The following is a 24,900-nucleotide window of genomic DNA, read 5'->3' on the forward strand; positions in this document are numbered from 1 at the left end:
TGACGCCATTGTTCTAATGAAAAATGCATTGTATTTTTTTGTAATTAAATATCGTACAATGGCAAATGAAGTTTTGTTGAATGAGTTGATGAAAATATATTGTTGCTTGCTTGGTACAGCTTCGCTCAAAAATTTTAATTCAAGGATGAGTTCTTTCGAAGATTACTCTCTCATAACATATAAAGTTTAGGAACTTTACCTGTTTACAATATTAGTATGTATGATAAATTTATTCGACAACGATATAGCCATGTCGTTGTATTTATCTTGATAACTTAATGTGAATATGTTTGCTTTTAAATAGATTTATAGCTAGATTTATAATTAATACTACCTTTCAACTAATCAACGAGTCAGGAATGATTTTTTTCACATTTTCGTTTAAGTGCTTATATTAGTCTCTAGTTGCAGTCACTTTTAAAAAAGAACCATGTTTATGCATATCTGTAACTTTATCACTTTTAAATCGTTCAACAGATATTTGCACATAATACAGATGGGATGGGATAAAAATGAATTTTCATTTTTTTGTCATTTTTTATAATAAATCAACTAAAACATCCCGCCTCGTGATCAATTTTTTCTAATATTTAAAACTTTAATCTTAAATACCTAATTTAACTATATATTTTGGATATTCCTTCATCACGAGAAAAATTTAATCTTTACTATATTATTTTGAATATTCCTTCATGCTGAGAAAATCTTCACTATTTTTCTTTTAACCTCAAATACGGGTGACGCTGCGTAACCCGTGTTCACGAACAAGTTAGGATAGACAGTATTACCAGCTATTCAAAGCTTGCGAACTCGAACATTGTTTCAAGACTACGGAACCGCGTTTACGAACTTAAATTATATAGTTACCTCAGGCATTTCACCTTCATGTTAAGTTTTAAATTGGTTTCGTCGACCGCTGTCTTCGCTAATGAAACCGCGCTAGCGTGTTATATTTTGTGGATATGAATATGTAATTTTATTGGTGGATTAAATTTTTTAATTATTGGTGGGAATAGCAGTTGGACTGGATTTGTAAAATTTAATGATACGTCGTCTGGATCAATTACAAATATTTTTCGTATATCGAACTTAATTTGTTTTTGCATATTCGATTGAAGCTTTACAGAAAAGCTACATGAAATATCGATTAATGAATAAACGCAAAATAAATTCAGTGTAACTTTGAGTTCTGTTCATATATTAGAAGTAAGTATATAATAGTGAAAAAGTATGTTTAAATGCAGGCTCTACATTAATTTTTCTATCATTTCCCTGTTTAACATTTCATATAAAAACACGTATCTACGTGATGTCCACACCGCATAGCTTACTATAATGTAACAGGAATATAATATTCACGCTCAAAATAAGCTGTCGTTCATTGAATTCTGATGAAACAAATATTTGATTTGCGTTTTAGTTATTATAATTCTATTATTTTCGGTTCGTGCAAACGAATTTAATTATGCACTCAGTCAAATCAATCGGAAAATGTAAATTCTAAATTAAATTTTACACGTAATTTTGTTTTAATAATGTGAATGTATGTGTCACATTTATCTATGTATTTTCCGTAATATCTTTTCGTATGATCTATTAATTTATTTTCACCTGCATTCCACTGCACCTGTCGCGATAAAACAAAAAAAATATATATAAGTAAGTTGAAAAACATGTAAACACTTCGAACTGCTTAGGAAAATAACATAATTTAGGGATATCAATAATTTTGATGTTGGTAGAGTGACTAAATTATTGTGTCTTACAATTTTAAATGCATATTATTTGACTAAGTTATAGACAACACGTAGGTAACTAAAAAAATTGATTCCCCTCATATCACCCGAGGTAGCCAAACTGATATTAACTATAATATAATCAATACTCATAAAATATGTAAGCGACAAAACTTTTAACAGACATAATAACATAACATCGAAGTGTGACGTCATTGGACGGTGTTATTAACCTTAAAATGATTTCATGATGGTAACAAACACGTTAAATGTTCATATAAAGCTCAAGCATATTGTAAACTTAATACAGAAAAAAAGTGTATATTTTATTTGTCTATGATAGAGGTTAAGCCTACAATAGACTAGACATGTCCACAATACGCCCTGAAAAACTGATCTGACTGATTAAATTGACCAGTGCAGATTCATTATTAATTAACAATACAGACTTAACAATGCCTCTCCGCCTATAAAACTTCTTCCATGGACAAATCTAATTCCCCCCAAAACAAACATTTACATTAAGAAGTTTTAATACTAGGTACGCCGTACGTATCATTATAACCTACATTTACAATACATTCTAAATATGTTACAGTACTACAATTAATCTACAAAGTATACTTAGGTATATGGTTAGCCATAAACAAATCTAATACTATACCTAGCACATAATATATAACCTAACCACAGACATATATCTAATACCTAACACGTATAAATATAATCTATGACCGGCTGAAGTTTCATCGAGGACAGTGGACACCGCTGGCTGATTGCTTTTTAATAGCTTCGTGCCAGATATCGTTGAACACCAATCAGCGCTCTTTTATCTTTTCTCACACTTTGATGACTTGTCTGGCTTGTGTTGATTTTATTAGTGTGTCGTGTGAGTTTGTCATGGTATTTGTACAGAGTTTGTATACTGGTTGTATCTGTTTACTGTGGTGATGTTTAGGATTATTCAGTCGCGTTCTTTGGGCGGAGAAGTTGGGCATTCAACGCAATACAGTATTAATATAACAATGGTAAATTCATAAACATAATATAAGATGAAGCCTAATATGTATGGGCTCATCATTTTTATTATAGGAAATATGTATCACCCGAATACAATTTTTCAGCTTCTTCTCTTTATATTATGTGAATAGTTAATTTGGGTTAAACGTCGTAAAAACATAAAATATTTTGTCATATTGAATGTCGTATGATTTGCATATAACTACGATAATGCTATTCCGAAAACAGAAGCGATTTCCCACAAAATAATGATCCAATTTAATATTTCCGCGGAAGTCGCGTGATCCTCGTTCCTAAACTGTCAGTATTGCTATTAATATTGTAAAAAAATAACGTGTCGCTGTCGTGTCGTGCCGTCTGCGCTTAGTTGCATGTCGGATTGTCGTGTGGTATAAATAATACATGGTATTCGAATGACATGTGCCAATCATGTTATCTTTACACGTATAAATTGCTTTTAATCGTTTGCTCGAATGGCCTTTTCGTGTTTGTTAATAGATTTGAATAAAAAATTCGTGTTTTTTGAAAGATTTTTATTTTAATAGGGCAATTAGATGGGCAGGTCGATCCTGTTTTTGGTTTACCGATCGATATAATGTGACAAAAGAAAAGACGAGAATGTTATACACTTGAATGAATTTATATCGCTGTAAAATGTTGTTTGTTTATTTTTTTAATAACTAAGGTTTTCTAAATTGAAAGCTTTTTTTTCAGTAGGTAAATATTTCTTTCAAGTATGTTTAAAAATTTAGCCCTAGTTTTTATCACAATAATAATTATACCCTGAAACTTGACTTCATTTTTCACCTGATTGATTGTAAACGCGCAAAATAAAATATATCCATTACTATTATCACCAATTTACTTCCTAAATAATTATATTTACATTTCAAATAATTAAACCACCTTTATAATAAGTTTCAAGTAAAATATATAAAGCTTGAAACACCTTACACGTACGAGCCGGTAAAAAGTACACTTCTAAAGGAAGGCAAAATGAAACGCGTTCTCGGAGTTTTATAAAGAATTTTTCACGCACGGCGCGGTAAATTGCCGGGAAAAAGGTCTTAGTATGTAGTTTACTTACCCAGAATAACGTTAGAAGTCTACGTAGGGCGCACGTTCATTTAGCATGTTTGAACGCTAGTGTTTTATGTGTGAGTTCGCTTGAATTAATATAACATTCAAAGGTGTCCGATTATAATTTTCTAATTAAAAATATAATTTAATTTAGACCATTAATATATTTTACATTATTAGATTATTTTCTGCCTCTTGTATATTAATTTTGTGTTTAAATAAGCAATTGGACATAGTGAAGCTTAAAAAACGATGTATGTTCCCCTATTTCTAAGTTCGTGTCATGACGATTTCACCTGCAAAAATAAATAAGTTTTTTCTTGTTACAGATTAAACTACGCACTCGCGGGTCTCCGGCCGTGGTGGTGGCACACATGCAACGTCGTTCTACACGCGGCGTGTTGCGCGCTCGTCGCCCGCGCGTGCGTCACCATCGCCCGGTTGCAACGCCCGTTTGCGGCGCTCGCTGCTCTGCTATTTGCTGTCCATCCTGTACATACTGAAGCGGTAATGAGTAATGATTGTAGCACACTTATATTATGTCGTTCTACACGCGGAGTGTTGAGCGCTCGTCGCCCGCACATGCGTCACGATCGCGCGGTTGCAACGCCCGTTTGCAGAGCTCGCTGCATTTGCTGTACATACTGAAGCGGTAATTAAAAAATAATGTCTAATTAATAAATTGAATTATAATGTGCTAAGACATTATCTTATAATTCGTGCAACATTTTTTTTAAAGACACAACATGCCTTGCCGAAAAAAAAGGGCCGTCCTTTTTTATTATTTAAGGCTTCGTTGCATTAATTGTATAACTATAAAACTATTAAGTATAGTATAAAACTATTAAGTGTGTATCGACTGTAATTAATCGAATTTCTCACATAAATTTATTTTCAGGTCCCGTTATATTATAAGTTAGGAATTTTATAATAAATGTTCATGTCAGTACAATATAATATATTGTCTGTGGCAGCTGTCATGCGAATGCTTATTTTTTTTAAATAACCGCGTGGGTTTAATTTGCGTATGTCAAAAAATATTGTAACCTTATTGTAACGTTCGCCTTGGCGGCAAATAATATGAATGTTATATTTTATTAAAATCTCGTTACTCTTTTATTAAAATCTAAAAATTGTCTCTCCTTAATAATATATTGTTTTTATTTACAGCAGATTTTAATATTAATTCACTATGAATGTTATTGTGTAATTTAGAACGATGAGTACCTATGTAATTTTTGGTTTGTTTTTCTTGTTCTGAAGTTTATCAATTTTTTTTCTACAGGTAGCAGGAGTAGTAGGGCGAGCAGATGTGTTGGCGTGTATATTTTTTCTGTCTTCATTATTGGTGTATCATAGGTAAGTTTATACATATGTGACTTTTTAGTTAGCGATAATTGATTTATGTAATTGAATCGTACTTTTATTATATTCTAAAAAGATCTCTTTAATTCTTTAAAAACTATATCTTGAACTAACTTCTTGTAATTTCTTATGTTTGTACTTTTACGCGAGTGTTGTACTTTATTTTTTACGAATTTTAAGTAATTTTAAGTAAGTCTTATCCGTGACCAAGCTTACTATAACAATGCACTTTTTCGAAACGTCTGGTAAATAATGAATAAACCGCGTTTAAAATACGTTCAAAAGACTTACTTAATTACTCGTTCCTTTGGTATGTGTAAACTATTTTACGAAACAATGTAACCATGTATCATTTCTAACGGAACTATGAAAGTGTTTTTCATTTAATATTTAATGCTCTGATCGGACTTTTAGCTCCACTTTCCGATAATAACCATAAATAATAGCCTGAACTCCATTTACAATTTGCCTATATTCCAACGTGATTGAATGAAATAATGGCGGTCTAATTTTAAAATCGTAGGCAAAAATAATGGCTCCAAATTGTTCGAATGCGGAAAAATTGTAAGGCGCCGTTTTATTTATATTTTTGTAGATTTTTTTTGCGATTTAAATGTATGGTAAATTGTTTTATGATCAAGTACAACACTTAATTATGGATTTATGGAACAAACAATTTTAAACTATGCTGTTAGGAATTTTCCTATAATTAGAGTTAATAGTTATCAAAAAAATAAACACTACAAAAATGAACCAAAAAATTGGTTGATATAATTTGATATAAGTAAAATTTTCAATTATCGATTTTCATATTATATTGATGAAAGGAAGTGTTCACCGAAATATATCCATCGAGCATTTAATTTGCAGTATATTGGCACGTTTAATAGAGCAAACCAATAATAAATATGAATATTAAAATTTAAATTCAAATCGTAATACTTACGAGTTACGACATTAATTCATTGGTATTCGCATGCATTAAAACTTGGTGACAATTTTTAAATATTTTGATCTTAGTAAATTATTTATTTATATTTAAATGAAGACTGGGATGTATTTTTCTAAAGTCTTTAAGTTAAGGGGCGGAATATATTTTTAGTAAAAACAAGAAACCATTAAATAAAAAACAACAGTATTCTTAAGTTATATTTATGTTAGGTACAAAATATTAAGATGATAATAGATAATAATAGATTAATAAATTTAACTCGTAAATGCCTGTTACATACTTTCTATATTATGTTATTTTGTTTATGAAGGCATTAATTATGTCCATTTTTTCTAGACCTACAAGTAATAAGAAGAGTGTATGGCTGAGTGTGGTTCTCGGAGGTCTCAGTATGCTGGCCAAGGAGACTGGCATTACTATCCTGGTTCTGAACCTAGCTATTGACTTCTACCGGTGTTGGCCTTTTGTTAAAAGGTTTGTAATTTCATCAATCGTTTGTTTAAATATGTTATGTTTTATGTTAATACTTTTTGACTGTGTTTAATATCAATGATGTTGGTTTGCTTATATTATACATAAAAACTACATGAATATTTTTAAGATACACAGAACTATGAATGCATCATAATTATCACCTCTCATCATTAGAAGGAAGTTTTTTGATATAGCACCGCTTTTAATGCTTCACTTTATTGTCGTTATATCTATTATTTAATAAATAGAATATAACTGCGAGTTATAATAATAAAAATAGTATTGTGTCGCAATTATACACATTTAAATTCCATTTTCAACAAATTACATACCTACGTCAGGAAAAACCTGGGGCCATAGCTACTACCCTGAGGCACACCGTAGAAGAATTACCCCCGAATATGTTTAAAGAAAGTCTTAACATGCTTAAGGTAGAGCTGTGAGATGAAAGGAAACCTATTTTAATATTTTAATGGAATATTATATAAATTACCTACACTCGTCGTTTCAAGAAAATTTACATTTCACATGAAAGGCTGGCTTATTAATTATTTAATAGAAATTCCGCCGCCTTTTGCTCAATTCCTTTAAGTTAATAAGATACAAGACGCTTCCCATGTCATGTATATAATTATTGATATTTTATTAAGAAATAATTACTTCTTTGAAGGTATTCATTGAGATTTTCGCATAGCATTTATTTTAATACAATATTATCAGTTCCATGACACTTACACAGAAAACAGGATTTTGATGTCTGCTTATTGAGATAACATTCGCAGAATTCGCGGAAATTTCGCGGGGGATTCGCAGAATTTCCCGCGAAAACAAGGTAATATTTATTCTATGTTAAAAAAATAGAAGCAAGAACATTTATGTGCCTTCATGAAAAACATATTGTTTATATGAATTGTACTGTAAATGATTGTTAAGATAATATTATTATATTCAAATTCTATTAGAAATTACAAATTGAAACTATTACTAGGTGTTTTTTCTTTAAAAAATAGATTTTTTTTAAATACAAGTACCTATTCGTTCGCTGGCGATATTATAAACAAGGTATTAAGACGTATTTTCTTGTGTTTGATTTTACTCGAGTATTATGTCACATGTGAACATTTTAATATGTTCGTGTAATACTTTATTGGACGGATAAATTTTAATCAAGGATTTAAAAATCTAAAACTGTTTAAGCAATTAGATTATGGTTTTTAACATTCGATATACTTACTTTATATGCATACCTACGTATATACATTAATACATAATATACTGACCACTGTGACATTATCACCAAAGAAACAATTAGTCAGTTATATTCAAACTTAAATTAAAGTAATAATTACCTATATTAACAAGTATATTTTAATTAACATAGCAATAAATACCAGTGTTTTTACACCTCACGATATATAAATTAAACTCATACGATTCGGCACGTAATTATTTATCGAATTCTGGTGATTTACAGTTTTATGTGTATTTTGTGAGTAAATTTTGTACTGAAATAAAGGTCATTATTGGTTGTTATTTACTATGAGATAATATTATGTGTTGTGAGATAATATTGTGTAGGTATATTATGTGGATGTTAATATGTAGATAATATTAACTAGTTGACGCCCGCGACGTTATCCGCTTTTATTTCTTTGGCTATTTCTCACATAAAACTAGACATGTAAAATTTTGTCATTTACGCGACTGTCTGACTAGATAGACAGGCATAAATTATTTTTACCATTTGGAATATTTAAATGTGAGAAGGTCTAGCGGAATCGCAGTCGCAGGTTCAAATCCTGCCTTACATTAAAAGTTTCTAAAACATTCTAAATTTTTTTCATAATTATGTAATAATTCACGTTGTGATTTAGTACCTACGTATTTAATAAATAATAATGCAAATTTATAGTTATGTTTAAAATAGAAATTTGATTTATTTTCTCATTTGGATTGTAGTTTATTCTTAGTGTTTTGCTCCTGGAATTGAAATAATGAATAGCTCAAGTTGCCTATGAAGGACGCCAACGTTGTTAGAAAATGCATTAAAATAGTTCTTATATTTTATTATTATACATCTCAAGAACTACTTCCCGTCTAAAAATAATAATTTAAGAATTTAAGATCGCGTCATGGGAATACCGTCACGTCATGGATTAGGGCGACGATTTTGGTATTTTTGAATCTCACCAAAGAAGTTTCACTTCTGACACGTGTGCGGCACACACGCTTTTTATGTTTGCACAAATATATTTACATGTCATACTAATCTTTACACAGGTCAATATGTACATTGAAGATCGAGAAGAAATGTGCAGGGCTGTCAATCAGGACAATCAAGATAGTGGTGTCTCTAGCCCTTTTGATAAGCGTTAGGTTGGCGCTTTTGCAAGGGACCTGGCCGGTTTTTTCTCCACAGGACAACCCTGCTGCGTTTCATCCAAGCTTTTTTGTGAGGTAAGATTGTTGTATTGTTTTTGGCACTTAATATTTTAATAGATAAGTCGTATACGTTTACTTCGTTGCCTACCTATAAAGATTACTGAGAATTGATTTTAGAAATGTTTGCGAAATATCACTCTGCTGAGTAAAGAATACTGAAAATTATCAATTAGAAAATATAGCATTGCTTTTCATTCAGAACTTTTCAGTAGTATTGGCGGGATAGAGTAACGTGAATCGTCACAGCTTGCATTTCGTATTAAACATAATTAAACTAGCAGTTCTAAATTGAAATTTTAACTATAGCCCCCAAAAACAAATGAATAATTAATATCATCATCATCATCATCATCATTCCAGCCTTTCAAGACGTCCACTGCAGGACATAGGCCTCCCCCAAAGATTTCCAAAACGACCGATCACCAGCGGCCTGAATCCAGCGGCTCCCCGCCACTTTGATCAGGTCGTCTGTCCACCTCGTTGAAGGCCGTCCCACACTGCGACGTCCTGTACTAATTAACTTAATAATTAATATACTTTAATGATAATCTTCCTTAACTGTTCTATATATGAAGTTTATACCCTTCCGTCGCTGTAAAAATCACAATTACATCCCTTAATGACTAAATAATACATTTTCCATTGAAAACTTGCTTTACTTGGCACTAATTTAACCCCCATTGTATCGTTGCCAACTCCTAACTCGGTCCAAATTTGTTTTCTATTGTAAGATCCTGGATAAAGTTTGCGTTACCGTCAATGAGTTTGAATGAAATTTCAAATTTATTTGAGCGATTCCATTATTTTGGGAAATACGTCTTTAATCCTATACAATTTAGATGTTGTGGAATAGCGTGGAAGTCGAGGCACATTGACTTCCATGGCAGTATTAATTTATTTTCCCTGGATTATGAATTAATTACTTTTATTGATGAAAAAAATAAATAAAATATACTATTTATTATCTATCTATGTATTGATAATCTAAATATATCTTTCGTTGTATTGTTTAACCAGAGATTTAGAACATAATGCAGCGAATGTGGTCACAGACACACTGTAGGGACACACGTAATATGCAATATGCTCTACACACACACTAAACAATTATGTATGTTGGTAGTTATGAGAACATTGTTTCGTACTTATTCGACGCATTATAGCGGGTTCTTATTATGCATATAAAAACTCAAATTTGCAATTCCATCATATGTTCCATTGGGGAAACAATACTGAGTAACTTACGTCATATTCTATATAGAGGTTATTAAGTTCAAAGGCTTGCCCTCAGGTGCTTTTAGCATTGTAACTTTAGCATGCATTTCTACTACTATGAGCGTTACACTATAATATCATGTTACCTTTAATTGAAATTTGTTAATGTTAAAATGTATTTCACTAAAATAATAATTGAAGAATTTCTTATTATTCAGCCTTCGGCAACCGAATCCCTAAAAAAGGAAAAATCATTAAAATAACCAGATAAACATTATATTTTTCATGTGTTATTACAGACTAGACCTTGGAATTGTAAAAAACATTGAACAATGAATACATTTTCAATTTATATAACCTTATTGTCATAGTCTTTTATAAATAATAATAACCTTATAACCCAGAGCCTAATAAGACCCATTCCCAGACTCATGACGTTCTGCTACCTGGCTGCTTTCAACTGGTGGCTGCTCCTCTGCCCCTGGACGCTCAGCCACGACTGGCAGATGGGATCCGTGCCACTTATCACGAGTGGCTGGGATCCCAGGAACCTCCTCACGTGTGCGGCGTTTGGGATCCTGCTGTTATTGGGATATAGGTGCTTGACGGATTTGGAGGTACGTATTTAGTTTTAGATTATGGGTATTTTGATAGCAATGGAAATTAATTATAAATCATTAAAGTATCTAAATATGACTTAACAAACTTAACTAACATCAAAATGTGAGGGACAAAAGTTAAGTTACAAAGTTGCCATTTGGAACCATATTATTATGATTAATATTTATTTTTGTTATTATGAAGAATATTGACATTAGATTATTGTGTAATTATTGTGTTATACCTACTACGACTTCCATGACTGTAAACAATTTTTTATAAGTCTTACTTTTCTAATAATATTATACGATATTGAACGTAAGAGAATATCTAAAAGAAATTGCTTTTTACTACAAATTGAATAGTTCTTAGCTTTCTAATAATTTGTCCGGCTCGTAAGCTTCAAAATAATTTCTTCTACCTATATCTATCTAATAGAGATAAAAACTTTTTATTTTCTTTTAATTTCAAGTATTTCATGGAATAAATGTCTACTAATTTTATAAAGTTGAAGATTCTGTTTGTTAGTTTGCTTGAACACGCTATTCTTAGTAACAAAAAATATGGTCCGATTTGAAAAATTATTTTAGTGTTAGATAGCCCATTTATTGAGGATGGCTATAGGCTACATATCATCACGCTGAGACGAAGCATAGAAATGCGGGTAAAACCGCGTGGCACAGATAGCAATAAATTTAAATAGCATATGAAGGAATTTATACGAAACACAAATATTTTTTTGGCAAAAAGTACTTGCCTGAAAGGGTACCCTTCATATTTGCTCGAATTAATAATGTTGATTGATGTTTAATCTTTTTTACGAGTATTCGGGGTTTTTATTTTAAGTCTTATGTGTATGACAACTCATTTATAACGCTAATGAGTTTTATTTTTAGGCTACGCTAATTCAAACCTCTTAATGTCCATTTACTTTGATATTTTTCATGTGTCTATGTGTTAAATGTAACATATTATATAACAGATATGAATGCATAATTTTTATCTATTCTTTTTATTCTAAATATATCATAAATTCATTGCAGTTATAAATTGTGAAAGTATATGACTTAGCAAGCTTATGGTACGATTCATCCTAAATCCAAATACATTCTTTCAAGAATATACTACATACTACTAGCTTACCGCCCGCGGCTTCGCCCGCTTTCTCTAAAACGATTTGAGATTTAAACTATCCTATCTCTCAAGTTGGATCGAACTGCACATGGTGTGCGAATTTTATTAAAATCGGTTAAGTGGTTTAGGAGTCTATTGATGACAAACATTGTGACACGAGATTTATATATATTAATAAGAATAAGATAAGATAAGATAAGATAAGAATATATATTACTGAAACTATTTGATATGACATAATTATCCAATCTGACATATTCTATGTATTTGATAATAACACGTTTAAACAATATGTCTCGTGTGTCTCGTTATGATAAACTATGCTTAAGGTGAAAGGAGGGTTAATGCAATAAAATTCCATTATACGGGAGAATAAATTAATGGATAATGTGTCAAATTTTAAAGTAATATTGCTTCTTTAACTGAAAGTATTCGATACCGTTTTTGAATCGCAATATTTTATTATTGAGTCTATGAAAATACGGCTGTTTGTAGATTTATGTATGTATGTGTCTATGACTCTCTGAAAAGAAAGATCGATTTTAGTTCTGGAAATAGTTTTTATATATTAAGATGACATCCCTATAAATATTATAGAGAGAGAGCTATACTTTTTTGTATATGTTGAGTCTTAGTTAAATTTTTAATGTCTATGAATACTAATACGAAAGATAACCAATATTCTTGGCCCCAGGTACAAAGGCACACGCCAGCTGTGGTGGGTCTTCTGTTGCTGGTCATACCGTTCGTACCAGCTAGCAACTTATTGGTTACTGTCGGTTTCGTGATCGCGGAACGAGTGCTGTATATACCTAGGTAAAGTTCTTATATTGTGTTCTTATTTATGAATATACACATTAAACTGTTGAATAGATTTTGAGTTAGGGTGCTTTCTCACCCGAGATGTGCTTGTGTTGCTGTTGATGCTTTTGATATCCAACCTTAATCATCGATGCACATAGCTTAGCACTGTTGGAAAATTATTCAGACAAGATACATTTTGTATATAGAAGGATACGTGCTATTGATGTGTGTTGTCAAGAGTGGTGTAGCTATGTGCGGTTCCTACTATCGATACATCACATAGCTGGCGTGGCGCATCTTCATACCACATTTTACTCGTACTGCTACATAGCATAATATGAGTGGAAGCGATCACATAGTTTTACATCATAGCCAATAATATACACACATCAACAAAGTCTAGGGATATTATGTATTCCCTAGACTTTGTTGATGTGTGTATTTCGCATCATAGCTACATAGCACATATTTGATGGAAAAGCACACTTATTGAGGTGTTAAAAGGCACTTGAAATGGTTCATGTACACGTCGCTGAATCCTCTTTTGCTTGAACGTAGCTGGAAACGCTACTGCATCCGTATGTTTCAATTTTAATTCTGATATTACCTATAAGATTCAGCATCTTGTAATATCAGAATTAAAATCGACCGTTGCTTATAAGAAATGTTGTCTACAGCGTGGGTAGCGTAATAATAACGGCGTACGGCGTCCAACTGATGTGGACGAAGCCGGGCTGGCGCGCGCTGCTCGTGGTGGGGCTGGCGGCGCTCGCGGCGAGCGGCGTCGCGCGCACGCAGCGCCGCAACGCGGACTGGCGCGACCGGGCCACTCTGCTGCGGTAAAACATTGTGATAATCGTGTAATCAAATATAGGAAAAGATTAAGAGGAGGCTCCCTTTATCATTTTTGGCACTGAGAGAACGTAAAGTTGAATATCGCGTGCGCACTTTGATTGCGTTCGAGCTCGAAAGTCCAAGTAAATCTTTAAAAAAATGTAATAATCCTTAAAAAAGGTATAATTTTTGAATAAAAAAAAAATGAATCGAGCGAAAATGTTACAATTACGTAACTGTCTTGTACATCGAAAGAAAAAGACCCAATAAATCATATACTAAAGTTCCATTTTGATTGTATGTGTGCCTGTTTCAGAATATTAATGCAAATTCACATAAAATTTAGGGAGCTTCCCCTTATTGAATACAATAATGTGTCTTGTAGAACATAGCTGGCCACCCGGCGGGAGTTTAATCCGCACTTGAAATTCGCTTAAATCATAGCATGATGATAATCAATGGACAAGATACTGAAAATTCTTTAGAGGCCTAAAATAAGTATTAATATAAAAAGTAATAAGAGAAAAGTAGGAAAATCTAACTGAAAGAGCGTGCAAAATTACCACCAGTTATTGATCATATCAGATCACCAAATTGTCACCATGTTATATTTTTAACTGTGAGAACACATAAATCTTAAAATTTAAAATTTATAAAACTCAGTAGAGAACTCATCGCAAGTAGAAATTCGAACCCAACAAATGATAAATGGGACATAATTTGAATACTATTTACCTTTGGATATTTACATTTAGATTTCAGAAAAGTAAGTTTCGAAAAAGCTTCACTGTTTTAAGCATAAAATGTAAATTGACGAATTTTTTGCACTAAAGACACTTGACAAATGTGACGTCCAAATTTAAACGATAAAGCATTAATTCCAGTAGGTACATATGAACTCTGCCAGATAATGCAATGCAAATTCTAAAACAGTTTAATACACAATATCAAATTAACATTACAACTTTTAATATTAAATTTAATATCACACGAGCTGCAATCCACGCAATGGTATTTTTCATTGCCACAACACGCTGTAAGCGTTTTCATTAGAGCCACAACACAAATTTCGCCTTGTAGCTCTTTTACTGTGGCTACAACGCGTGTGAGCTAGTTTTTCGCTCGAATTATAAATTCGACGAAATGAATTTTATTCCGATCACTCATACATACAATGTTTTATATTAACAAGCTACTTAATAAATGTAGACAATCATTTAAAATTTAGACCAACAAGTGATAACTGCGTTAAAAACAACCGACTTCAAACTTGCACTTGCAAAAATGCCCATAAAATAAAAACTACTGGGCCTATCCGAATAAAATTTTTATGGGACCAATTCGACACCATCCCGCATCGAACAAAAAAAGAATCACGTAAATCGGTTCAGAAACCTCGGAGTAATCGGTGTACATACATAAAAAAAAATACAAAAAAACATACCGGCCGAATTGATAACCTCCTCCTTTTTTTGAAGTCGGTTAAAAATGATACCGCATCCACGTCACCCATACGAAATCTTCTAGAACTTTCCAGAACTATCGTGTGACGAGATTTGGGCGTTCAAATGATAAATGCGACGTAATGCATTTTGTTCCAGCGCGGACTTAGCCAGCTTGCCGCAGAACGCCAAACTACACTACAACTTGGGCAACTTTCTTCGTGAAACCGAGCAACAAGAGTCCGCCATCAAACATTATAAAGAAGCTTTGAGGTCTGTAATGAGATATTTTAATGGGACCTGAGATACTTTGATAAGCTTTTGTGTGCTTGCTGTTTCCTTTATGTTATATTTGCATTCTAGTTTTTCTGCTTCTTCCACGTTAAAGGTCTCGGGAGTTGTTTTTAATTTTTTTCGTGATTTTCCTTGCTAATGTAAACGATGAATCTATACTATAATATTATAAAGCTGAATAGTTTGTTTTTTTGTTTGAACGCGCTAATCTCGGGAACAACTGGTCCGATTTGAAAAATACTTTCGGTGTTTGATAGCCCATTTATCGAGGAAGGTATAGCCTCATATACCATCATGCTAAGACCAACAGGAGCGAAGCAATGCGGATGAAACCGCGTGGAACAGCTGTCTATAAAAAACGTTTTTCTATATTAATGTTATAATAGCTTTGATATTATGTACTACGCATAATTGTGTTATAATTGCTTAGTGATTGATATTATGTACAATCATAATAATAGGCTTGATTCAATACTTACATCAATGAGAACGTATCGGTATTGTTCGAATACGCATGGATTCCCTTACAAATTGGTCGCCTAATTGTAGCATACGTTTTGTGTTATTTAGTTTCCTTATTAGTGATGTAGATTGTAGATATTGTATTCTAACTATACATCAGTTTGTCTTTTATATGATTTGGGTTACTATGTATTATGTAGAACATGCTTTACCAATCCCTGATATAAATAAAATTGAATATACGCAACTTTAATAATAATTGTGTATCGATCTGGGCTAATATAGCATCCTAAATGGATGAAAATATTAAAATGCTTTTGTTCAGAGAAATTTATATTCGATGATTTCAAGCTTAGTTTTATGGAACAGTTTATATTATATTTATATATTATATTTATATTATATTATTATGTATAGTTTTAAGGAATGGTGAACTGAATCCACTAAGAATTAAAAATGTTAATTCTATAACAAGTCTTTAGCCTATGCTGCTTCTATATCGGGAACGTGTTTATCGATCTAATATTTATAGGTAGTTTATTTAACAATAAAATAGGTTACGAAAAGTTTTGATCAGTAACCCGCAAAGTACTGCAGATAATCCAATAAAAAATTTCATACAAAAATTCATACTAAGTACCTCAAAATTAAGTCAATTCAAATTCTTCAGTGGCTCAAGCTCAAACTAGATAGGTATTGCAATTCTGCTATGTTAAGATACGTGCTTGGCTTACAAAAGTACGCCTGGAGTATGAATTTCAAACAGAAATGTAATATGTTAAGATTAACATACGTACCTGCGGGATACAAGGAGTTTTCACAATGGGAGCGTAGATAATTGTGTTATGTTTAACTTTTTTGCTTATTGTTGTATGTCTTGCATGGTTTTGCATATTGTGATATGACATAGTTTGTGGTATTCTTCACTTTTAAACCGACAGTACTTCAAGATTTGCATTTTTTTTTATTGCTACAACCGGCAAAGGAGCGGGCGGTACACTTGATGTAAGGTGTTCACCGCCGCCCATAGCAATTGCAACGTTAGGTACCTTTGCGATTGCTTTGCCGGCCTTTGAAAGACGCATAGGCTCTTTTTTGAATGCTACGAATGTAGTAGTATGAATATTATTAAACCTAGGTTTTCTTTATTCTCTAGTTGCACAATGCACAAGTAAACAGCATTTACCGAGACTCTCATTCTACTCCAACATTTGCTTATCTTTAAATTATATTATCGATTTCCCATAACGTTATGTTGATTTAATCAACATAATTTTAATTTTACCAACGTTACAATGTATTTAGGTGATGCTTGATACAAAGTATTTAGATGACAAATAAAATTTGTTTATTTAGGTTATGGCCAACATACGCCAGCGCTCACAACAACATTGGAACATTGGTGACTGGTTCAGAGAACGCAGAACACCACTTCTTGCAAGCGATCCGGTACAATAAGTACCATGTTAACGCACATTACAATCTTGGGAAGCTGTATAAGTGAGTATGGTTATTAGTTACCAAAACAAATATACTTTATTTATATAATATTCTAAGCAAATATACTTTGTAGGTGTGTGTTTGTTTGTCCATGCTTTTCTTCGAAACCATTTATGAAAATGGTATGAACGATAGAAGTGATTTTTTTTAGTTTGAAAATAGTGCAAGTCTATTTGTCAGTTCAGCAGTTTATTTTACAAATACAAGGTATCAGATATAAATGTTATTCAGTAAGAAGTTTATATTTATGTAAATACATAAATATAAACTTCTTACATTATTTAAATTATGTATGTAATCGACTTTTGTTTATTCTGAGAAATCAATTTATTGTGGTCTTCTGGGAAAGTGAAAAATAAGTATAAAAGCCATTCTCATTTTTCATTTCGTAGAAACGAAAAGTACGATTTCTGTTTGTAATAAATCAGATTTTTTTAAGATCTGCTGAACATTTATGTGAGAATTTTATAAAAAAACATAAATTAAACTACTAAATATTAAAATTATCTATATATTTTACCGTTATTCATACTTTTCAGAGCTGAATAATACATATTCAACTTTTAAATATAATTTATGAAAGTTCTGATGATGACAAACGCTTTATCCGGACAATAGCATTTTAATTTTTAATGCTTTTAAAAATATAAAATTTTCTTTTTACAATTTACGATTGGAATGTAGTGTGAGTTCCCGTGACCGCTGTCATAGCAAGCGATTCGATATAAAATTTATTCTGCGACGACAAAATTAAACATATTTTTCATTGGACTTCGTAAATTATTTTCAATTTTAAGTACAGTTTCATGCCTCTTTAATTTACAGCATTTACGTAATATTTTTAAATATTTCGTTAAGTTATACTCAGAGCTTCAATTATGTTTTATTTATTTATTAAATTTATCTGTTGCTCATCTCAATAAAAAGTGAGACCAAGTTCAATAGAAAACACATTTTTTTGTGCGCAGACTTTCATGACGCGGTTCAACTAATAAGCCCAAGTGACCTTTACCATACTTGTTTATTTTTGTTCATCATGAACATTATTAGGGGACGATCTAAATGATCGGGTTATAATGACGTCATCCATTTTTATAAATGCCGTCTTATGACACGTCTACAAGGTCTTGAATACACTGGAAATTTCTCAGGAAAACAGGGCGTCCCGAGCAAGCTGTAAAAATGCTGGAGAGATGCATATCCCTGCACCCTCGCTTCGTACAAGCCCATGTAGAATTGTTGTCTTTGAAACCGGAGTTGGAGAAACTGGACATTCTGAAGACGTTGGTGGATCTGGAGCCAAATAACTGGGAGCATTATATCTTGTATGGCAACTGGTGGCGAAGTAGAGGTAAGTGGTAGGCAAAGAAAGGATTTATTGTGTATGATTGTGTTACTTTACATCGCGTAAATTCTTTTATTATGCAGCTTGAGAATAGTTTTACAAAGTAATGAGTAGGTATCAAGCTTTCTTTATTTTGTAAAAGCCAAGTTTTTAAATTGACCACATCATTATCATTATTTTATATTCAGAAACTCTTCTATATACAAAACCGCTATTTTTTAAAGTTAAACTTCTTTAGGCGCGATTAGAATTAAATTTAAGGTCGCGTCATGGCAATACCGTCACGTCATGGAGTAAGGTGACGATTTTGATATCTTTGAATCTTGCCAAAGAAGTTTCGCTTCTGGTGGTCTCTTTTTTAATAACTACATTTACAATTATTTTCAATATTTGTATGTTTTAAAATAGACGTTTCACCCACATAAACAACCTTGCCAGGTCTCCCCGCTGCAGCTTCCAAGTATTACCTAGAAGCGACACGACTGAGTTTCCAGTCGCGGCCGCACGCGCCTCGCGCGGACCTGCTCGCCTTCCGCGGCGCCGCGCTCACCTACCGTTCACTTGGCCAGCGCTCGAGAGTGCTGCAGTTGTTAACCAGGTACATAGCGTTTAGTGCTGCAGTTGTTAACCAGGTACATAACGTTTAGTGCTGCAGTTGTTAACCAGGTACATAGCGTTTAGTGCTGCAGTTGTTAACCAGGTACATAACGTTTAGTGCTGCAGTTGTTAACCAGGTACATAACGTTTAGTGCTGCAGTTGTTAACCAGGTACATAGCGTTTAGTGCTGCAGTTGTTAACCAGGTACATAGCGTTTAGTGCTGCAGTTGTTAACCAGGTACATAGCGTTTAGTGCTGCAGTTGTTAACCAGGTACATAACGTTTAGTGCTGCAGTTGTTAACCAGGTACATAGCGTTTAGTGCTGCAGTTGTTAACCAGGTACATAGCGTTTAGTGCTGCAGTTGTTAACCAGGTACATAGCGTTTAGTGCTGCAGTTGTTAACCAGGTACATAACGTTTAGTGCTGCAGTTGTTAACCAGGTACATAGCGTTTAGTGCTGCAGTTGTTAACCAGGTACATAGCGTTTAGTGCTGCAGTTGTTAACCAGGTACATAGCGTTTAGTGCTGCAGTTGTTAACCAGGTACATAGCGTTTAGTGCTGCAGTTGTTAACCAGGTACATAACGTTTAGTGCTGCAGTTGTTAACCAGGTACATAGCGTTTAGTGCTGCAGTTGTTAACCAGGTACATAACGTTTAGTGCTGCAGTTGTTAACCAGGTACATAGCGTTTAGTGCTGCAGTTGTTAACCAGGTACATAGCGTTTAGTGCTGCAGTTGTTAACCAGGTACATAACGTTTAGTGCTGCAGTTGTTAACCAGGTACATAGCGTTTAGTGCTGCAGTTGTTAACCAGGTACATAACGTTTAGTGCTGCAGTTGTTAACCAGGTACATAGCGTTTAGTGCTGCAGTTGTTAACCAGGTACATAGCGTTTAGTGCTGCAGTTGTTACACCTTGGCCACGGGAACCGGCGGCGCGACCGACGGCGCGTCGGGCGGCGCGGCAATTCGCGCGGCGCGGAAAGCACGCCACGGGCAGTTGCGTTCGCCGCCGCGACCAGTGTAGACGAGGAGACGAGATGGCTTTATCAAAGTTAGCTCGACGTTAGTTTGGAGAGTAGCAACTTTTTTGCTCAAGATTTAATGTTTGGAAGATATAGTGGAGTACACGAATTAAATAGAAATCGTGTTACAGACGGAGAATTCCACCAAAAATATGAAAAATATAGGCAGCACCCAGATTTTTTTCACAACATTTTTAAACTTATGTTGCGGGTGGCTAGACTTCCAAATAGCTGGTCTATCTAGAATTTCTGCAATAAAAGCTTCCGTCTCCATTTTCGCGAAAAAAAAAAACTATTTTAAATTAAGTTCGCTCCGGCACTAGTCGCCGCGTCTGCCGCTCGACTCCGTGGCCTGCGCCGTAATAACTCATACATTTGTTTCGATCGCTAGTCGTGCCGCGCGATTCGCTCGGGGAAATTCGCCGGTCGTCTCGCTGGTCGCCGCTGCGCGTGGCATGCCCAGTACATTTCCATACATTTGATTCATTCGCAAGACGCGCCGCCGGTCGCGCCGCGCGAATTTTCGCTATAGCGAATTGTCCGTGGCCAGCACGTTAACCAGGTAGGTACATAGCGTTTAGTGCTGCAGTTGTTAACCAGGTACATAGCGTTTAGTGCTGCAGTTGTTAACCAGGTACATAGCGTTTAGTGCTGCAGTTGTTAACCAGGTACATAGCGTTTAGTGCTGCAGTTGTTAACCAGGTACATAACGTTTAGTGCTGCAGTTGTTAACCAGGTACATAGCGTTTAGTGCTGCAGTTGTTAACCAGGTACATAACGTTTAGTGCTGCAGTTGTTAACCAGGTACATAGCGTTTAGTGCTGCAGTTGTTAACCAGGTACATAACGTTTAGTGCTGCAGTTGTTAACCAGGTACATAGCGTTTAGTGCTGCAGTTGTTAACCAGGTACATAGCGTTTAGTGCTGCAGTTGTTAACCAGGTACGTACCATTAAGTGCTGGAGCTACTTATTAGGTACAAACCAAACTTTTCCTTAATCCATAGAAAAAACAAGTGCAAACGAAAAAGTCTAACGTTAATGAGTTACTAGATAATTTCAACTAGAAGTCACATGAAATTTACATATATGAATTAAGTGACTGATAAAGATAGAAAACCTTTGTATTCATGCTATAGGTATTTTAACATTATACTATTATTCTTTACACTTGTCTCTTTTGTCCAACATGCCTTTTGTCTATTTATAAAGTTCTATAATAGTCATATCATAAACCTCCATCAATAAATCCATTTATAATCTATATTAAATCAAAATCAAATTAAGAACCTCTTTGAATGCGCACAAACAGCTCATGTCTACTAAAATAGCCCAATAAAATATCCGTAAAACGCGATGGAAATTAATATTCACTACAAAGGAATTTATCAAACAATATGTTTTAACAAACGTGCTCGCCGGAGCGCCATTGATTTTCAATTAGCTTTGTTTGTATTCTCCGCGGATCCTATCGGTGTATTGACAATATTACAGCTACGACACTTCAACGTAAATAAAACTTGGCTTCCATGCATTGGTATTATTGATGACAATTATGGTCGAGCTGGTCATGCGATTGTGGAGTCCAAATTGATAGAATTATACTTTGAAGTATTAATTATTTTCAGGAATATACGCAAAGGAATTAAATAAGTATGATACTCATAAGTCCTTTTCAGCCATTTGCGTCTCATTTACGTGAATATAAACTTTGTCGTCGGTTTCTATCATCAGCTACGCAAAATAGATCAGTGATACGGTTTCCGTAGTCTATATTCCACGTTCAATATTCCTTTAAATTATCGATATAATTAGTTGTAATTACATCGGTGATGAGGTTTTCATTCTTAGTAAATTCTTCACATTCAGTATTAATTTATATAAAAACTACTACCTTAGTTATAAATATATCTTAAGCAAATCTTCTATACAGATGGCACACGTGGCGTCGCGGTTGGCCCAGCGCAGCTTCGCACATGTACTGGAGAGACTGGTCGTTGAAAATGGAGTTAGAGGGTCGAGTCCAGATCTACACGAAAGCTGTTAATCCTACAGTAAGTTTGTAAAATTTAAGGTATCAAGTATAGAACAGATATTTTAGTACCTACATAATATTATAGAATTTAAATTTAATCAAATGATTTTACCATAAGTTAAGAAAACATATTTATCATTGCTCATTGAAATATCACAGATTTTGGGTTAAACTTAAAAGAAGCTTTATAAAATATTGGAGATTATTTAATAAAGTATTTCACAACGATAACGCTTCAATTACTAACTATTCAATAAACTTCTAACAGAAATACTACGATCCAATTATACTTCAACGGAACTAACACAAAGTTTGCCCGCAGAAATCGACAACGTGCCTAGATCACAAACAACTAGTCGTCGAAGCGATAAAAGAAGAAATACCGAAAGTGAAAACGCGCGGCGAACATTTAAGTGAGAGTGCTAAAACTAAAGGAAGCTGTGAGTTCAAATCGTGTGTTAAAAAACGTAACGTTTCCATAGCAACGCAGTTAAAGACTACACATAACAAATCAGAAACAGGACTGAAAAAGAAGTGTACACATAGGGATAGGAAGAAAGATGATATTCTGCCGAAGCTCGGTCAATACGGGGAGCACATTTTGATGAAAACTTTTTAAAACAGTTATGAACTATTGAGTGATGCTAGATAAGTTATGCTGACAATATCGCGAGGTTATATTAAGAGCTGGGTTTGGGTAATTCACGAATGGTTCCATGATTAAATGTTCAATAATTTGTAATTTGTTTCTGTAATTTGTATGATATTTTCATTCTCTTTATTTCTATTTAATACCTTTTCTCCTGTTATTTATCTTATGAAGTGGATTGATTGAATGCATTTATACAAAGATTAATGCTTAAGAGGGCTTATTCAATTTAACGCAAGTCAAAATCTCCGCGATCTATTACGATAGATCGCGGCTTGCGCTATCCTTTTACTATGAACAGCATAGGTCCACAGGAGAGCGCCGGGCAACATGTCCTCTCTCTGGAAAGGCTCGCTGCCGACTGATTTTATTCGGGTCGCGCGCAGTGTTTTATAGTACTTTAAAAAAAATTGTAGAAAAATAATAGAGGTACCTTAGTTGATTTTTTAAATTTTATCTTATAAGTAAGACGTTCTTTTATTGCAATATGTATAAATTATATTCAACTAAGTCAAATATCTTGGTGAAAATAATCATTTTGTCGACTATAATTTCTAAAAGAATTCACATTGTTCGGATTTTAATTTCGTAAGTTAGGAGTCCAAAATAAAAAAATCTTTTAACTAACTATTTTAATAAGGATTTTAGCAGTTAGTTAAAAAAAAATGTGTGTTAGATCTGTCAGCAATTTCAGATATTTTTAGCTTCGAAATTGACACTAAAAGTGAAATCAAGTAATCATCGGCTCAGTTATCTTGATGGTATTCACAAATACTGTATAAATTGAAATAAACTCTTAACTAACTATATAGACAATAAAATTTCCTAAAATTATTAGTAATTCATATGTTTGTAAGATAAGTGGTTGATGGACAATCTGGTTTGGAAAATCACATATTTGAGCCAAACAGCGCACGGACCGCGTACACGGCCTTAAATCTAATTAATGAGCAAAAATAAACGTTAATGAAATGACAAACTTAAAGATATTACGTAAGGAATTGTCATTGGTTTCCTATTTTAATAATAAATTATAAAAAATTTTACATTTCACATTTATCAAGCCATTCGTGAATTATCGAAACTGCATTGAATTAGATAGTCAACTAATTTAGGTAAGGATTTTGTAGAGAAATGAGAAAGTATATTTTTGACAGACAAGTGGTGTTTAAGAATAGACCATGCACGGTTTCTACTTTAGTATAAGGATTTGATTGTTACATAGCTCGGCTTTTAACTGTGATTGTAAAGATACTCCTATACGTCTTAAAGCAGTATTACTTCCAATGCAGTGACAGCGCTATATAGATCGTCTAACCATCACTCTCCCACACTGGAAGTAAAACTGCTATAAGACGTCATGGTAACCCGGAGGAGGTAATTTTGTATAAACTTAATTTAAGATTTTGTTAAGTAGTTTAGTTGTTGTATTGCTTTATTCTTAAGTCATTCGATTTAGTGCCTGTCTATCAACTTAAGGAAAATAATCGACAGCAAAATATATAAAAGCTTAATTATCTAGAAAAATATAATTTTGATAAAAATGTTTTAAGTCGTCGTCGTTCGTTAATTTTATGTTTTCAACTAAGTAGACTTAATTAATTTGCTGTTATTTTAATTACGTTTTTATTGCACAATATTTTGCATGTATTGTATGAAACTTTATATTCTTAATACTTATGTAAAATAATTTACTGATCATAAAGAGATGGAATAAAAAGGGCTATGTAACAAAACTTGGAAACATTTAGTTTTAAGTAAGCCTTGACTTCACTATAGCCAAAGCTTATGAAATATAATATTCACTACGGGACAATGTAACTCTGAATAAGTTGTACATAATTAATATAGGAAGCACCTGATCATGCTTTCAGTGTACTGGAATAAAGTTTTGAA

General features: G+C 33.2%; 1 protein-coding gene across 1 annotated transcript in view; it reads left to right on the plus strand.

The window, feature by feature from the left end:
• Positions 1 to 23,086, plus strand: part of LOC123691643 (protein O-mannosyl-transferase TMTC1-like) — a 128,147-nt gene extending 105,061 nt beyond the window's left edge. Inside the window, exons 3-15 of the mRNA XM_045636145.1 lie at positions 4,166 to 4,343; positions 5,122 to 5,195; positions 6,490 to 6,627; positions 8,908 to 9,084; positions 10,712 to 10,901; positions 12,713 to 12,834; positions 13,500 to 13,661; positions 15,258 to 15,371; positions 17,211 to 17,354; positions 18,506 to 18,705; positions 19,138 to 19,297; positions 22,254 to 22,374; positions 22,678 to 23,086. Coding sequence (XP_045492101.1) covers positions 4,166 to 4,343; positions 5,122 to 5,195; positions 6,490 to 6,627; positions 8,908 to 9,084; positions 10,712 to 10,901; positions 12,713 to 12,834; positions 13,500 to 13,661; positions 15,258 to 15,371; positions 17,211 to 17,354; positions 18,506 to 18,705; positions 19,138 to 19,297; positions 22,254 to 22,374; positions 22,678 to 22,974 — 2,077 coding nt within the window. The 3' untranslated portion in view covers positions 22,975 to 23,086. The remainder of the gene's footprint in view (positions 1 to 4,165; positions 4,344 to 5,121; positions 5,196 to 6,489; positions 6,628 to 8,907; positions 9,085 to 10,711; positions 10,902 to 12,712; positions 12,835 to 13,499; positions 13,662 to 15,257; positions 15,372 to 17,210; positions 17,355 to 18,505; positions 18,706 to 19,137; positions 19,298 to 22,253; positions 22,375 to 22,677) is intronic.
• The last annotated feature ends 1,814 nt before the right edge of the window (positions 23,087 to 24,900 follow it).

The sequence above is a fragment of the Colias croceus genome, chromosome 5, assembly GCF_905220415.1.
Source record: "Colias croceus chromosome 5, ilColCroc2.1".
Classification (NCBI taxonomy): Eukaryota; Metazoa; Arthropoda; class Insecta; order Lepidoptera; family Pieridae; genus Colias; species Colias croceus.